Raw genomic sequence first — 17725 nt, forward strand, 5'->3', positions numbered from 1 at the left:
TAATAAATAAATTCGCGATATTATTTATAAAATGATTTTTATATTCCATTAAATTTGATAAAATATTTTTCGGGATATAATAGTAAAATTTTTAGAGAAAATTACGTTAAAAAATATTCTAGTTTTATAGTATTTAAATTCTCTACATTTACCTAAGTATAAACTAAAATGTAAATATTATTTTATTTTTTTATATTCGATTTAGTTTATTAACTTAATATTTATAATCGATGTTATTAATTTGAAATCTTTTCATACTGAAATAATGAACTTTACTTTCAAAAGAAGATTATTATTACCGGAGAAAACTATATTTCATTGATATATATATATATATATATAAATGTATTGTTGTTTCTTTTTACGGATATTTCGTGTAAGTTTGATTTTAATAAACTTCATCTATATATATCTAGATTATAATATACACGAAATATTCCTAAAAAGGAACAACAATATATTTTTTTAAATATTCTGAACAATACATAATTACCTTCGACCAAAAATGAAAATTTACTGATAACAAAAAAGCAAAAAGTAGCTAAAATAATATCATTACCTTTGTGTTGAGAAAAAAAAAAAAGAAAAAACAATTAACATACATACACCTACTAATATTGCAACAATACTTTTTAATAGCGTATATTTTTTGTTATAAAGCACATTTCTTTTAGCAATGTGATTTTATGTTATCAATACCAAAACGCATGTATAGACAAACTTTTAAACTACTGATGCGTCATCTCTCGTAAATATATCATTGATATCGATTACGATGCAACCGATCACCTCACCGAGAATGTTTTCTTACATCGAGATCTCTGGTCAAGCAAGGGACCAGGGCCCTTTATTGGATTTAGTCCCCTAATGATTTTGTCAAGTCAGGATGAAAAGAACCTGCCAACATTCCGCCGTGACTCGTTCTGCATTCGAATTTGGCGCTGTACGCACGCTTGGTTAACCGACGGGGAACCCCTCGTAAATTACGCTTCCTGAATCGTAACCCATCACCTAACACAATTATCCGCGAGAAATAGCTGACAGGAAAATAATTCTTTTAATGTGGCCTAATTTCACTCCTGTATTATAATTTTTTATTTATCTTCTTTTTTTATAAATTAATTATTACGATTTAGACTTAATTTGATTACTTTCCAAATTTACATACACATGATCTACCTAAATATAATTAAAAAATATGCACATTCTCATAAATTTTGCGGAAAGAAATATTCTTTTTTTCACTTTACATAAAATAATTCGTACTAACTATTAACAATTATTTAATTTTCATTTCATAAATAATATTTTTAATTATAACCTATTTCGTCTTTATAACTACAGGTACACGTCATCTATAAATAATGGACTATTTCAAAAATTTTTATTAAAAAAAAAAATATCAAAATATACGTACCACTTATTTCCTTAAATGCCACACATTATCAAAGAAGATATTCGCCATTGATTTTCTCGCTATTACGTAAAACTAATAAATCTTTCTCGCGATAGATACATACGTATTGTTTCTTTCTTATACAACGATCTTCTGTCGTTCCAGGAACGGAACCTTCAAACATACACTATTAATTATCAACACAATGCATGAGGATTAGTTTTTTCTGAACCGTGGACCGCCGAAAACGTACGTGCGCCTGGTGCATCTCTGCACGTCACCAGACGTCAACTTTAAATGGAAATGTCTTAATTATCAGAGCACGTAGCGGCTGATAAAAACCACTATTCGTTCCTGAATCATCCCACCGCAACGCTATACATTCGTGATGGTAAAGTAAGATTCTCATATGAAGCCGGCAGGACGTTTGAATACTGGTGACATTTATTAACGGCACCGAAAAAACATTGAAAACAATACATTACAATAAGACGAAAAACTGAACAAACAATTCTTGATTAGCGACAAGGTACATACTCTTACACCGTTCTGTATTAATAGGGAAACCGATTCTGCAACTTAACTACTTTTTACTTAGACAGAGCTCATTGTTGTTTAGATAAATGATACGGATAAGGAAAAAATGAATACAAAAAAGAAACGAGAAATATTAATTAATTATGATCTTACATAAAAATCATAAATCTGAATAAAACTAATGACTAACAAAAATGTAAATTTTGTTCATATTTTCAAGATTAAAAATAACCTTTTTTAATTACATTTATAATTATTAATTTTTTTCATCGATAAGTCCCATTAAAGAATTTCTATCCTCTAAATTTATTAATATTAAAGACAATATAAAATTTTTAACTATCTTTAAGTTAAATAAATAACATACTTATTTAAGAGAATTATTTTTTAATTTTTATACTTTTATAGTAGTAAATTAATATAATAAAAAGCATTTACTCGCATATTCAATTGTGGAAAATAGAAGGCGTAGAATTTCAACAATTGATTATAAAGTTCTATAATATTCAAACACGACTCTTTATTTAAAAGTAAATCTAAAGTAAATAAAAAGTTTATATAAACCGACTTTCAGAAAAAATATTACAAACATTTACAGAATTAATTTATGCAATTGAATTAAATCCAACATGAGTCTTTTCTTTAAAATTATTTTTAGTAATTGGTGAATTCATTTCAATTTTTACGATCTATACAGAAAACATTGGTTGCTTTTTCAGAACGACAAGAATTAGCCAATGGTTGTTTCTACTTTTTGCGCAGGTGCAGTAAATGCAGTCAATGCGAATAAACCTAATGTCGACCGACGTGGATAGACGAGTAGCAAGTAGCACGACGTGCAAATTAATTCTGTGCAAAGTTAAAAAGTTAAATTTATGGCTACTGATTTGTTCTATCGATTATACTGCATTAACATGTGACATACAAGAAAATGATAACGGTTGAAAGTCTGCAGTCTGCAGCAAAAATGAATATGTTCTAAACACTTGCAGCATCATCTTTGAATCAGCTGTCATAAGCAGACGATACACAGGTAAAGTTTACTTTTTAACACTTCGTTTGTTAATTTGAACATCTTTCTTCTATAGAAGTATAATTTCTAATTATTTTTATAGAAATTACAATATAAATATAATGTACTGCAATTTTAATTGCCCTATTTCTTTAACTATATTTTAAATAAATGTTTGAATTTTTATAAATATTATATACTTTATACATTACTTTATCCACATATTGATTTAATTTCAAAACTTATTATATATAAACTTTTGATTCTAATTTCTTTATTTTTTAAATATTTCAGTATCTGATGCCATTTATTAGACTATAAGGTCATGGAATTGACTGAAACTAGTGTACAAATAAGAGATTGTTCCATAGACTTTATTCCTGTTTACATTAAGCAAGAGAATGATGAACATGAAGCAGATTTTAATGATATTGAGATAATCAATGCAGCTCAAAATTTTTGTGCTATTGAAATTAAAGAAAGTAAAGAATGTACTGCAATTAATAATAATGAAGAATCAAATATAAATAACAGAAATTGTCCACAAAATACATCTACTTTAAATAATTCAAACTCAACATTAAATATTACTCAACGACATGAAACTTGCAACATCAATGGTATTTTAAATAGTTCAGTATATTTGCAAAATTTAGATTATGAAAATATCAATATAGAAATACAAAAACCTACAAATCAAATTGCCGAAGTTTTTATTAATCAAAATGAACAACTACAGACAACCAATTATAATGTTTCAACAGTTACTATACCAGGTGAACTTCTAGGACTAAATCTTAATATAAAAAAAGAAATTGAATTAGATCAGGAAACAGTTTATACTACAGAGTGGTTGTGCAATGTGAATAATGAAACTGATCTTCGGCTAAAGGTTTCAAAGAATACTAAAGACAAAATTCAAGAAGTTCCTACTAACATTGATGATGCTATAACATTATTAACTAAACAGAAAGATCAGTCATCAGAGAATGTTAATAATTTGAAAACTAAAGAAAGTAAACCTGAAAAATCTAAAAAACAATTGAAAATAAGATCAAACACACTGCAAGATTACAAAGAGAAATTACGAAGGAAAGCAGAGTGTATGAGAGAGAAAAGAAAAAAATTATATGAACAAGAAAGTGAAGAACAACGTCAACAAAGATTAGCAAAGGAGGCAGCAAAAAGGCGAGAAATGAGAATGTATTATGAAACACCAGAGCAAAGAAGAAAAAGATTAGATGCAGAAGCTGCAAGGAAAAGAGAATACAGAATGTACAGTGAAACACCTGAAGATAGAAGGAAAAGACTAGATCGTGAAGCAGAAAGAAGAAGAATGAAAAGGCTTTCATTGTATGCTAGTGAAACTCCTGAACAAAGAAGAGAAAGATTAAATAGAGAATCAGCAAAGCGAAGAGAGGCTCGGCTTAATCAGTATGCTAAAGAAACACAAGAAGAAAGAAAAGAAAGATTAAAGAGAGATGCTTTGAGAGTCAGAGAAATGAGATTTACTAGATCTGCTATTGAAACAGAAGAGGAGCGCAAACAAAGGTTAGTAAAAGATGCTCTTCGAAAAAGGGAGGTAAGAATACATGGACGTCATTCAGTGAATAATAATTTCACTGAGCTCCAAACTGTTCGCAATTTTGAAGAATTAAACAATGTGCAGATAAAGGAGAATCCTGATAATCAATTGGGAGGTCATTACTTGAGTAACTGGATGGTGTGGTTCCAAAATTCATTAGTCCAACCTGTTCATGTTGGAGAACAAATCGTCAAATCTCAATCTGAAAATAATGGATAAAAAGTTTATTTAATAAATTTTTAGTATTGTATATATAATCTCTAAGCATCGATACATGAAAAAAACACTTAATATCTCGATTATGTATAATGATTTGTACATACCATATATATATGATATTTATGCTTAAAATACAGTAGCAAAGTGTAACACATTTTATGGCCACTGCATCAGCATAATGTTTACCATATATAACATATATTAGTAATAGTTTTAGTAATACGTAGTAATTGTATACCATACAACTTTATTTTTAATATTTATATATTTTACAATCAAATGTGATTATGTTATTATATATTGTTAAGAATGTAAAAACTTGTTATTTAGTATATTTATTAATATAAGAGGAAATTCAATGACTAATGAATATTATAAACATTTGAAATGTTTAATATCATTGAATTTTGTATTATGATAATTAAAAACAATTCAAAAATTTGACTACTTTAAAACATGTACAAAGTATAATAAAATTATTATAATGTTATTATATTATTTAATGTAAATAAGATAAGAATGTTTGTTAAGGTGTTATAATTGTAAAGAATTAGAATTATACATTTCTGAGATAAAAGAAATACTTCTTAACAGTGCCTTTTTGTTCACTGTTCTACAAAAGCAATTTCTAATGTGATTCAACCAATTTATATACATGTATATATCATTTAGATATGAATGAATGATTCTGATAAAAATGTGACTGTTTCTTAAAATATACATATATTGTAATGCAATTTTTTCAACAGTTCCTTTATATGGAATGAAATAAAATAATATGTTAACATAAAATTTTGTTTGATTAATGATCTCCACTTACATAAATAATAACTATTATTTGAATATTTTTAATTAAACAAACACAAGTTATAATTTAGAACAACTAATACATATTTGTGTATTTCTTTTAATATTAAGAAATTTTGTAAACTGTAAAATCATATCTCATAGTATATAACAAAATTTAATATGATCATCTAAAAATTAAATTCATACTTCATATTTACTATTTTAGATTATATTTTATATTGTATACATTTTTTGCTATTCAATAACAATGCTGTTATCAGTACTACTATCCAATTTTTTAAGAATAGAAAAATAATTTATAATATTAATAATTTGCGATAGAAACATCATATATACATATATAATACGTATAAAAAAAGATACTATAACGATGAAATAAGAAGAACATAATAATAATATCAAAATTTATATAAATTTTAATAATATTTTGTATCAAATATATTTGAAAAATTTGTATTGTAAAAAGTGAATAATCTGGAATATTAGTAGTATTTAACATATACAAATTTTAAACTTACGCTATATTAAAAATTAAATAAAACCACGCACAAAAGTTTAAAAAAACTAAATATAAAAATCACTTGTTATTATTCATTGTTTATATGAAAATCAACCATTCCCTCCAAACCTTCATTTTGCATTTCTTGAAAATGATTGGTCGTATATTGACCAATTGCTGTTATTCTTTACTCAGTTATATAGTCGTAAATAATGACCATGTAAGTTGTAACCTAAATTAAAAACGAATTTTTCTAAAATTAAATAAACCAAGTCATATAATCAATATTATTAACAACAAGTTTAAATTATTTAACAAACATCTTAGTATAATAAAATCAATTATATCTCTTTTTAATTAAATATGGTATATTTATTATATAAAAAAGCAATAAGAATATATGAATAAATGTTTCTCTTAACATTTCTTCACAGTTTTATAGATAAAATCAATACATATTTAATATTTATGTTTATATTAATGTAAAATATAATTAATTAATCAAAAATGGGCATAACAAAACAATATTTAAGATATGTATCAGCTGGAAACTTAAATATAATTGTTAGTTCTTCTTGTAATATTGTTTTTGTAACATTACAAGATCAGGAAGGTAGATTTGTAGCAGTTGGTGCATGTGAACATGTTTTTATATGGGATTTACGTCTGGGTGAAAAGGTAAATTATAAATTATTTATTTATTTTCTCACAGTAAAGCATAATATTATTCCTTTAACTTACTTTAATATTTCAGGCTCAAGTGTTATCAGGTGATAAATTAAATGTAACACATTTAGCTGCATCTCCTAATAAACAACATATAGCAGTTGGTTATGCAGATGGAACTATAAAAACATTTGATTTAAAAACAGGAGAAAATAGAAGTATATTTGTAGGTCATAGATCTGAAATTACAACTTTAACTTATGATAGAGAAGGACATAGATTAGCTTCAGGTTCAAAGGTAAAATAATTTAATAGAAGAAATGAAATATAAATATATCAAATATTAATTTTTAATTTCCTCATTTCAGGATACGGATATTATTATTTGGGATGTTGTAGCTGAAACTGGTATATGTCGATTAACTGGACATAAAGGCGTAATAACTAGCTTAGCATTCATGAAAGATCATAACATCATTATTAGCTGTAGTAAAGATACATTTGTAAAATTTTGGGATTTAGACACTGAACATAATTTCAGAACTCTTGTTGGTCATAGAACAGAAGTAAATACAATTATAGATATGTATAATTCAAATTAATTTTATTATGCAATATATTATTAGTAATTTTTTTTCTTTTTATTCAAGGTTTGGAGTTTAGTTTTAGTTAAAAATGATCAGTATTTAATAACTGGTTGTAATGATAATGAATTACATATATGGAAAATATCTTTTACTAGATACTATGCTGTAGACCTTGATGTTAATTTACATGATATAACGCTCACTGATGCTGTAGTTAGTGATATGGTAAATATTTAATTTTATATTTACATTTATAATATATTTATTTCATTAATTTTTAATAAAAGTTAATTACATTTTTATAGAATCATCCATTAAGATGTGAAAAAGTTGGAAGCATATTAAGAAGTAGTCATGGACGTGTTGTGTCTCTTGAAGTTGATTCTACTTATAGTGTTATTGGATGCCATGGTTTAGATAACACTGTAGAATTATTTCAGTTATTACCTGATACTAAAATAAAAGATAACATTCGTAAACGGTTACGAAAAGAAAAGAAGAAACTGGAAAAGTATGCAGTGATATTTTTCTAACACATTAATAAAATTAAAAAATTTCTTAAGCATACAAATATTTGTTATGTATATTACTTTTTATATTTAATAGAAGTGAAAAGAAGTTGGAAGCAAATTTCTCAGGAACAGCCACTATAAAGGATGAAATCATTCGTTTACCTTTTATCAAAGTATCTGCTAAAGTGAAAGGATTATGTATAATAATGGGCAGAAATGGCGAACTTAGAGTAGGTTTTAATGAAAATTCTTACTTTTTTTTAAATGATTAAAATTACTATGAAATTAATTTTTATTTGTCATTTTAGATATGTATAGGATTAAATAATAATTCCATTGACTTATATTCACTTTTCACAAAAGAGAAAGATGCAGAAGTAAAACATTTGAGATCAATAACAAATCATGGTCACCGCTCAGAAGTCCGTGCCGTTTGTTTCAGTTCTGATAATTTAGCTTTTGCAACAGCAAGTGGCGATTCTGTTAAATTATGGAATAGGTATTAAAATAAAACTATTAAAAATTTATAGAAAAATTTAGTAATGACACGTTAATTTCTGTAATTTTAGACCAACTTTAGCATGTTTACGTACTGTACAGTGTGGTTATGCTATAACTACAACATTTGTACCAGGAGATAGACATTTAATTGTAGGTTTAAAAGATGGTAAAATGCTAATTATTGACATTGCATCAGGTGACATTTTAGAGGAAATACCTGCACATTCTAAAGAACTTTGGAGTGTTACATTATTTCCTGATAAAGTAATTTTAAAAAATGTACTTTATACTATTCATAATATTTGTAATATATAAATTCATAATTATTTTATGTATTTTTCTAGAAAGGAGTAGCTAGTGGTGGCGGAGATCAAACTGTAAAATTTTGGAATTTTGAACTAATTCAAGATCCTGATAGGGAAATAAAAGCAAAAGTTTTATCTGTTCTACACTTAAAAACTTTAAAATTGGAAGATAGTGTATTATGTGTAAGAATAAGTCCTAATAGTAGATTCGTTGCAGTTGCACTACTTGACTCTACTGTAAAAGTCTTTTTTCTTGATACATTTAAGGTAATTATATGAAAATATACATGTAATTTCCACATTATTACATAATCTGAAGATTCTGTATTATTATTTTAGTTTTTCGTTTCTCTTTATGGACATAAATTACCAGTATTATGTATGGATATATCAAGTGATTCAACACTTATTGCTACTGGTTCTGCTGATCGAAACATAAAAATTTGGGGTTTGGATTTTGGAGATTGTCACAAATCAATATTTGCTCATGATGATAGTGTAACAGGGCTTTCATTTATACCTAATACACACTATATCTTTACTTGTGGTAAAGATGGAAAAGTAAAACAATGGGATGTTGATATTTTTCAAAAAATTGTAACATTACAAGTAATACATTTTTTTTAAAATACTTGGAAATTGTAAGTTAACGAATATAACGAGTAAATTTTTCTTATTTAGGGACATGTAGGTAAAGCATGGAATTGTGCTGTTTCACCAAATGGAGTTTATGTTGTTTCTTGTGGGTCTGATAGAATAGTTAGATTATATGAACGAACTTCAGAACCTTTAGTTCTTCAAGATGAGGAAGAGGAAGAAAGAGAACAACAAGAAAATGAGTTAGCTACCGGAGAGAGTACCGTTGTTCCAGGACAAAAACAACAATCTCTACCTTCAAGAAAAACCGTATCTAGTGAAAAAGGAGTAAATATCGATAAAATAGATGTGAAAATTAATTCATTTAGATAATTGTGTATAATTTAATTTATGTAATTTACAGGCTGAATTAATATTGGAATGTTTGAATATATCTAAAGAATATAATGAACAACTATCAAAAGTAACAGCAAATAAAATACCTGCTATTCCTTTGCAAATGCAAGCTTATAATTGTACAAATACAGATGATTATTTGCTAGAAACAATTAAACGAATTAGAGGGAGGTAAGAAATATGTATGCAAAATATACATTGAAATATGAAAATATAGCAATAAATAAATACATGATAAAATCATTTTATAGCGATTTAGAAGAGACATTGTTATTGTTACCATATTCAGCTGCTTGTGAAATTCTTAAAGTGCTTCCCAAACTATTACAGTTAAATTCTCATACAGAATTAATTGCGAAACTAGCATTATGTTTAGTGCAAGCTCATCATGGTCCAATTGTAGCTACACAAGAACTTTTACCTATCTTAGAAACTGTGACAACGCTTGCTATTAAAAAAGTTTCGGAACTAAGGGTAAAAACAATTTTATTCTATCAAAACTGCATTTAACTATTTATATAAAGAATATTAATTTAAAATTAGTTACTTCAGGATATAATTGGATTTAATTTACATGGAATGATGTACATGCAACGAGTTATTGAAGAAAAGGAAGGAATACAGCTCTTCAGAGATGCAACCCAAAGCAGTAAGCATAAAAATAAAGTCAGAAAAAATAAAGAAAAAGCAATAAAAAGAGCAATTATGTCTTTGTGAAATGTTTTACTTAATAATGATAAAAATATTTCGTATATACTGACAATTAATAAATATTAAAATAATTATATTTAACTATATTTATTATCCTTAAACATAAAATATAATTCTTAAATAAAAATAGAGTGAAAAAACTTTCGTGGAGGAAGAAAAGTAATATAGTAAGTATATAATCAAACAACAATAAAAATTTTATTAATATACAACATATTTCATGTTATTATTTAAATAACTTTTGATTTTTTCTCGCTATAATCTTTGGTGGTATTTTATCTTTTTTATACACATCTATACAATTTCTCATTTTGATAATTTTAACGATTCATATATTTTATTACATTTAATTTGCGTACATAAATCTGTCATAAATGACGCTACCTGAGCTTCTTTGTCTTTTTGTTTGCCACTTTCAAATACAGTAACCAAAGTCATTCTAGGATCAGTATTATACATGGCATATGTACAAACATCCTAAAAAAAAATCAATTTGTATTAACATGCACAACTTATTAAACAGTATGTCTATTAACATACTTTTACATGTTTACAATATATAATTTTATCCATAGCAAGGAGTTCTGTATGTCGTTCTTTAATTCGTTTCTGTATATTATCGAAATGAATTGATGGCTTCTGTATAAATATCTAAAATATAACATTTCTTTGAGAAAACAAAATTTATTTTAGTTTTATATTAACATTAGACATAAAATATTAAATTTTCTGTTTATTTCATATATAATTCATATAAACTTACACTAGGACAACTAAGAACGACAGGGAATTGTTCAGATGTATTTGGTTCTCTACAAGGATGTCTATAACCTGGACCTGCATCTTCTATTCCTCTAGAGTCAAATATTATTAAGACAGCCAAAACATCGTGTTTACGTTGAAAGCTTTGTATTCTACAATAAAAATATATCAATACTTACTCCATTATTTATTGATTCAAATAATTAAAGATATTTTACTTATGGTAGTAATCCACATTTTGTTTGCTCATGATACTTCTCATTTCTCCTGGACTAGCCTGCTGACTTAAAGTAGTATGAAAATATAAAGAGCATTTAGCTAATATGCTACTACGTAGTTTCACTAACCATTGATACAATGCTGGTTGCTGATTTGCTTTCAAAAACGAAGCACTGAAGCCAAGTTTCCATGACTAAAAACATAATATTTATTAAATGGAGGTCTCAATCTAGAACTTTTACAAAACTATATTTTTTTACACTTTACAATTTTTTGACATTTAAAGTATATGTATAGAAAATTTGAAATTACTCAAAGTTACTGAAATTACATACTTTTGTATAATAGTTGCCACTAGGTTTAATTTTATGGCTAAAATTTTAAACACATTTTTCTTCAAACATCATTTTTTAAACTGATGCAATAAATATCTCAAAAATAATTAATCTATTTGAATTCATCTTAATTTAAAACAATTATAGAATATAGTTTTCTACAAGTAGTAGATCTCTAATATTTAAAATTTTTTTAATTTTACGAATTTTTTTATTTGAAATTTGTAGTAGAATTTTCAAATAGAATTTTTCAAGAATTATTATTAAACACGGTACATGTACTCTTAATATTTATATTAAATAAAAAAAACTTTTATATATTTAAAAGTTATATTATGAAATGTGAAAAACCGCAGATCACCATTTTGTTTAGCTTAGTATACAAAAGATCTCAAAAATGATCAGTTTCTAGCCTCCTAGACCAGAACCTCTCCTTAATCAAACATCTTTATCTTATTCATTATCTATATTATTTACCTCTTTACTTTGTAAAGTTCTCTCCCAAGCTGACATTCGTGTCTGTGCACCATAAAGAGCCATTAATGTTAATAAGAATCTCCAATGTTGGAGTTCAACTTGTGCCTTTGTTAATTGCACTAATATTTCGCACTCTAAACTAATCAAATCATCTTTTAATCTCAAGAAAAATAAACCTAGACTATAATACCTAGTTTTCAGTTCTTAATAGTTTATTTTTATTTGTACTTACGTTAAGCTTGTTTTAATAGCAGTTAATGCTAGATGCGAACAAGATAAAGAATGAATTTCTACTATTCCTTCTATACATTGTAATAACTCTTGATATTTCATAGTTTTACTGTTGATACTCATGTTGTACATTTTCTCATAACTGTAATAGAATAACATATGAGATATTTAACAACAAGTTAAATTAACAACATACTAACAAATCTATGAGTTGTATTTTTGCTGTAATATATTGACACAGTTGATAAGAAACCTCAGCAACTGTTGCACCAACTGAATTGGTTCCCCTGGTCATTTCCTCTACTCTTTTCAAATCAGATTTCAAAGACTCATATACTGTTCGTAGTGAATTCTGAAAAAAGAAGTTTACATCAAATGTTAAATAAATTTCAATATTCTTTATTTTTAAGATGAATATTAATGTATTTACATCTTTCCTCAGAAATCCTTTATTTTTGGTATGAAGAAAACCTAGGTCTGCATATGAATGTTCTGCTACTGCTATTTGTGGTAAATGCATAAGCAACATTCCCCATGGACCCATTTGTGTTTGACGACATGAACCACGTTCTTTTTCCTAAATATTAATTATTAAAAGTACAATTAGTAGACTAACAATTAGTTCTGTATTCAATATATTACTAAAAGCAAATGCAAAAGTTCTGAATTATTTGACTATTTCTTTCACACATTTGTATATTTTATTATATATACATCTTAAAATGATATACACATTATTAGAAGAAACATAAAAATTAAATTTCAGAAAAATACATATCAACTGTATATTCAGTTATATTAAATGTTATTGAAAAAATTGTTATTATACTATTAGTAAATTTAAATATTCTTCATAATGATTACTTACAACTAGTTCCTTAGCTTTGTCAGTACACAATTGAGCAACTTGAGCGAAGAAGGTATTAAGAAATTCTTCTTCGTGATCCATTTTTTATCTGTTTTTATTATAATTACGACAAAATTGTTTATGTTTATTTTCATTACTCATATTTCTAAAGGTTATAAAATCTTGCAATAGTGTATATTACATTGAATTGTAATTCATTTTAATATCAATTTATGATTGTAGCGACATCTAAGTTACGCATGTCATTTCTCAAACCTAATTCGCGCCAAAACTGAATCATTTAAATAATCCTAAGGAAAAAGATCAGCATTGTTTTCAACAAAACCTTAAGCTTGCATTTATGTGATACAAATTCCAAATTGTGATAAAATTGTTTATAAAAATTAACTAACTATTCTTACGTTAAATCATAAATGTACTTTAGTATTTTCAATATTTATTAATTTTTACAAAATCATTTCCTTTTTCTAGTAGTTAGTTTGTTGTTTAGCGACATCTATCAGAATCACGTGTTCTAAGATAAGTAAACATAACTTCCGTGATCAAGTTCTACAATTACAGATATACTTCATGAAATTAGTATTTTTAAACTTGTAATTTAAAATCTTTTAAAAGTTTAATGTATCTAAATACAAATTCGTATAAAATAAATTAATTGTATAGTATATTTATATTAAATACTTTTATGTATGGATGATTAATTTTGAGAACATTAAATGTCCTTCATGAATATCGTGTAAATTTCACAATATAGAATATGCATCGTGGAACATTTAAACAGTATGGGTAGTACATATTCCAACGTTTCGGTGTGCTTATGGTAGAAGTGTGAGACATGTTAAGCATAGAAAAGTTAAAATTAAAATCTTCAGTATTATTATTATTATAAATTAAGAACAATGGATTTTAATCAAGGTTCAATTTTATATATATTTATAGTACATTGTTTCCTTTTATCTACAGTATTAGGTGAAAGTGAACCTATATACGATGCTAGATTTCAAATGATAATGACATCTTTGGTAAGTATTTAATTTAATTATTTTGTATTAAATAATATTCATTCTTTATTAAATTTACTCATATTAATGTTTATATTGAATATTAGAAACCCGAGAATGCAATGCCACCACAAACCAAGGATAACCTCGGCTTTTTACACGCATTCGTAGCTTCTTTATCTGTCATTGTTGTTTCTGAGTTAGGTGATAAAACTTTCTTTATTGCTGCTATTATGGCAATGAAACATCCGAGGTTGACAGTTTTTATAGGAGCAATTAGTGCTCTAATTTTGATGACTCTTCTTTCAGGTATTAAATAATTTTTATTTTAGATGTGCACACACACACACACACGCGCGCGCGCACGCATACAAAATGACTGATAATATTATCTTTCTTCTTAATTTATCTCTTTTATCTCTAAATTTACTTTGATTTAAATCTTACATATTATGATATACTCATATGTATATAATATATGTTATATAGAGTGTTCATTTCAAAACTTAAAATCTAAGTACTTGTAAACATTGTTATTGATTTGTCATTTAGTTATAAAAAATTATTAAGAAGTTCTGTTTGTATGTTTTAATTTTTCATTCTTTATTTTCAAAATAGTAAACCTGAAAAAAATTAATTTTATTAAATACCTATTTAAAATAAAATCTAATAAGGAAATATTTCACATAAAAAGCTATTCTTTTTTTGTATAGGATAAGAATATGTAAATAAGAATATAGATTTCCATTAAAAAAAAAAAATTACCCTTGAAATAATCTTGTAACCATTTAACAAATAAAAATAAATTAAATTGTATTTTCCTTTTGTAACTGAGAAATTTCTATATTTAATATTTTTCCCAGAATTGTGTTATTTTCTAGGTACTTAGATTAAAATTTTTCAAATGAACTCCCTTGTATAAAGTATTATAAATAAATATTTAATGAATGAAGTAATGTATTAAAAAACTAGTTATTAGAACTTCTATTGCTGTAAAATATAAACTTTTTGCCTTCTTTTTTGTTTTGATTTCGAAACAAATTTATTTTAATATATTAATTTTCTGTCATGAAGATATTCTCTTATAAAAATTATATGACGTACACTGTATTATGTATAAAGAAAGTTAGAAAAATAAAAATTATAATAGTAATATTTCTTGTTTATCTTTAGTAATTTTTGGATATGCTGCAACTATGATTCCTAGTTTTTATACATACTACATTTCTACTGCACTTTTTGCAATATTTGGTTTGAAAATGCTAAGAGATGGTTATAAAATGACTACAACTGAGGCCCAAGAGGAATTGGAGGAAGTTCAGTCTGATTTAAGAAAACGTGAAGATGAGGTATCAGTATCCAAAATCTGTAGTTTTATACGATTATAATAAACTTTATAGAGTAAATATTTTGAAACTATTGCTTCAATATTTTTTCAGGAATTAAATAATCTTTAAATATTACTTTTAGTATGAAAAAGAAACTGGAAACACTTTAATACAAGATCCAGAAACTGGTGTAATAAGAAAAGCAACAAAAATTAGTGCACTGATGCTTCTTTCTAGGATATTTCTTCAAGCATTTATGTTAACATTTCTTGCAGAATGGGGTGACCGTTCACAGCTTACAACAATTATACTTGCAGCAAGAGAGGTGAACAATTTTATATTTAATATTTAACAATATATTATTATATATAAAGTAATTCTGAATTATAATCATAAAAAACTAAACAAAATATTTTATTCTTAGGATGTTTATGGAACTGTAATAGGTGGAATATTAGGACATTTATTCTGTACAGGATTGGCAGTATTAGGAGGAAGAATGATAGCTCAGAAAATTTCAGTCCGAACAGGTAAATATGCTGTTTTATATTAAAAAATAGGTAACGCTTTCAAAATGATTTTAAATTATATAACCTATATATAAATAAATTTAATAATTATTAACCCTTTGAGCGCTATGAACCCATATATGGGTTCTCACACAACCATTCAATTTGGGCTATGAACGCATATATGCGTTTTCACCTACCATTCAATCTGGGCTATTAACGCATATATGGGTTCTCTCACACCATTCAATCTGGGCTATGAATGCATATATGGGTTCTCACACAACCATTCAATCTGGGCTATGAACGCTGTATAGTTTTATAAAATAATAATTTTGTAATAAATGCACAATGCAAAATTATTAAATTTTCAATTTAAAAGATATAATTTACTTTTTTTTATATTGTGTTATTATTGCTGTATTTTGTATATTATATTTTTTATATATTATTATTGCTTAATGAAATAAATGGTTTTATTAAAGTTTTTACAGTCACTGCTCAAATTATTTCATTTACAATCAACATATTTTGCAATGAAATTTCAGTTAACGCAGCATGCGCTTCATCGTAAAAAGCAGACAGCCCAGCGCGTGTTCTGTTGTAAGAATTGGGCGGTCTACCGCGCACGCTTAACGTCGCATAACTCAGCGCTCAAAGGGTTAATAATACAGTAATAAAACTCAAGGAAAATAATGAATTGAAAATATTTTTATTATTCATAGTGACCATAATGGGAGGATTAGTGTTCCTATTATTTGCCTTCACAGCACTTTTTATTAGTCCCATAGAAGATGTATGAAAACAATATGTAGTATTTATATACTTATACAAGGTATTATAAAAAAAGGGAATAGATTTTGTAAACTACATCATAAGGATAATAAGATATCCAATTAACATTAATTCTAAAATCAATGCTTTTGGTAAAACAAACAAAAATTTGTTTTTACTTTTGTAAAAGATATTTAATACTTTTAAAATATACTTTAATACTTCTGTAAAAGATATTTTCCTTTCATTTCAATATAAAGATGATATAGAATATAGATCTTTCGTCTTAAACAACCTTTGTTAATATTACTAATAATTCTTCTATTTACTTATTATCTTAAATAAATTTCTTAAATATAAAATTTGATATAAATGATTGATCTTTGGACCAATATTGCTTAAATAGTTTTATTCTTCTCAATGAGTACCATTAATTTACAAAGTTTTAGATCCCTTTCTGCATCTGTACATCATAAAATATATTTTGTTTGTAAGATAATGTACATATTTTTTATAATTGTACAGAGACTGTTATAAGATAATAAAAATTATAATATATGTAAAATTTCATGTAAAAGGTACTTATGTATATATTTTATCCAGTATGTTTGAAATAATAATGTTACACATAATTACTAATATGAATAAAATTATTACAAAATTAAGTAATATGATATAGCAAATATCAAATAACAGTGTTAAGTGTAAAAATAATAAATAATATCATTATAAGTTATTTTATTGAATATTTTCTGTTAGAGTATATACACAATCTACTTATACTACATAAATTTTTCTAGAAATTTTAAAGACATTTAAATTGAATTACTATTATTGTTATTATTATTATGTCTATCATTATCAGCATTATCATTATTTTACTAATGC

General features: G+C 25.7%; 4 protein-coding genes across 8 annotated transcripts; 3 read left to right on the forward strand and 1 right to left on the reverse strand.

Moving 5' to 3' along the window:
• Window positions 1-3270: 3270 nt before the first annotated feature.
• Window positions 3271-4749, forward strand: LOC108546113 (trichohyalin). The gene has a single exon (XM_017898044.1). The coding sequence runs from the start codon at window positions 3271-3273 to the stop codon at window positions 4747-4749; it is 1479 nt and encodes a 492-aa protein (XP_017753533.1).
• Window positions 4750-6538: 1789 nt separating this feature from the next.
• On the forward strand, window positions 6539-10339 carry LOC108546133 (WD repeat-containing protein 3). Its single transcript, XM_017898075.1, is given in 14 exon segments — window positions 6539-6736; window positions 6813-7022; window positions 7093-7290; window positions 7375-7536; window positions 7617-7822; window positions 7918-8053; window positions 8132-8322; window positions 8393-8588; window positions 8669-8896; window positions 8969-9238; window positions 9311-9553; window positions 9630-9793; window positions 9874-10096; window positions 10175-10339. Coding segments are annotated over 14 exon segments (2790 nt in total).
• Window positions 10340-10604: 265 nt separating this feature from the next.
• LOC108546135 (UPF0536 protein C12orf66 homolog) lies at window positions 10605-13339 on the reverse strand. The gene is made up of 9 exons (XM_017898076.1): window positions 13226-13339; window positions 12788-12934; window positions 12558-12709; window positions 12359-12499; window positions 12127-12265; window positions 11314-11507; window positions 11097-11247; window positions 10874-10984; window positions 10605-10810 (listed from the first exon to the last, which is right to left on the reverse strand). The coding sequence occupies exons 1-9, from the start codon at window positions 13304-13306 to the stop codon at window positions 10640-10642; spliced, it is 1287 nt and encodes a 428-aa protein (XP_017753565.1). The 5' UTR covers window positions 13307-13339; the 3' UTR covers window positions 10605-10639.
• A 591-nt stretch (window positions 13340-13930) lies between these two features.
• LOC108546120 (transmembrane protein 165) lies at window positions 13931-16907 on the forward strand. Of its 5 annotated transcripts, none has more exons than XM_017898055.1 (7): window positions 13931-14011; window positions 14189-14247; window positions 14334-14535; window positions 15400-15575; window positions 15697-15879; window positions 15979-16084; window positions 16789-16907. In XM_017898055.1, exons 1-7 carry the CDS (start codon window positions 14008-14010, stop codon window positions 16863-16865), a joined length of 807 nt encoding a protein of 268 aa, XP_017753544.1. In that variant the 5' UTR covers window positions 13931-14007; the 3' UTR covers window positions 16866-16907. The 5 variants fall into 5 exon arrangements, with proteins under 5 accessions (XP_017753544.1, XP_017753546.1, XP_017753545.1 ...); XM_017898057.1 differs by having other exon boundaries at window positions 14001-14062; XM_017898056.1 differs by having other exon boundaries at window positions 14006-14077.
• Window positions 16908-17725: the final 818 nt, after the last annotated feature.

Source organism: Eufriesea mexicana, unplaced genomic scaffold (genome assembly GCF_001483705.2).
Source record: "Eufriesea mexicana isolate 0111107269 unplaced genomic scaffold, ASM148370v2 scaffold616, whole genome shotgun sequence".
NCBI classification, from domain to species: domain Eukaryota; kingdom Metazoa; phylum Arthropoda; class Insecta; order Hymenoptera; family Apidae; genus Eufriesea; species Eufriesea mexicana.

Bases quoted from the DNA above. Each gene is read 5' to 3' on its own strand.
- LOC108546113 (XM_017898044.1), top strand. From the start codon at position 3,271: ATGGAATTGACTGAAACTAGTGTACAAATAAGAGATTGTTCCATAGAC.
- LOC108546120 (XM_017898053.1), top strand. From the start codon at position 14,125: ATGGATTTTAATCAAGGTTCAATTTTATATATATTTATAGTACATTGT. The intron at 14,536-15,399 runs GTATTAAATAAT...GTTTATCTTTAG, and splicing joins TTTGATGACTCTTCTTTCAG to TAATTTTTGGATATGCTGCA. The intron at 15,576-15,696 runs GTATCAGTATCC...TATTACTTTTAG, and splicing joins TAAGAAAACGTGAAGATGAG to TATGAAAAAGAAACTGGAAA.
- LOC108546135 (XM_017898076.1), bottom strand. From the start codon at position 13,306: ATGGATCACGAAGAAGAATTTCTTAATACCTTCTTCGCTCAAGTTGCT. The intron at 12,710-12,787 runs GTAAATACATTA...TTCTTTTTTCAG, and splicing joins AAGGATTTCTGAGGAAAGAT to AATTCACTACGAACAGTATA. The intron at 11,508-12,126 runs GTAAATAATATA...TTATGTTTTTAG, and splicing joins GAACTTTACAAAGTAAAGAG to TCATGGAAACTTGGCTTCAG.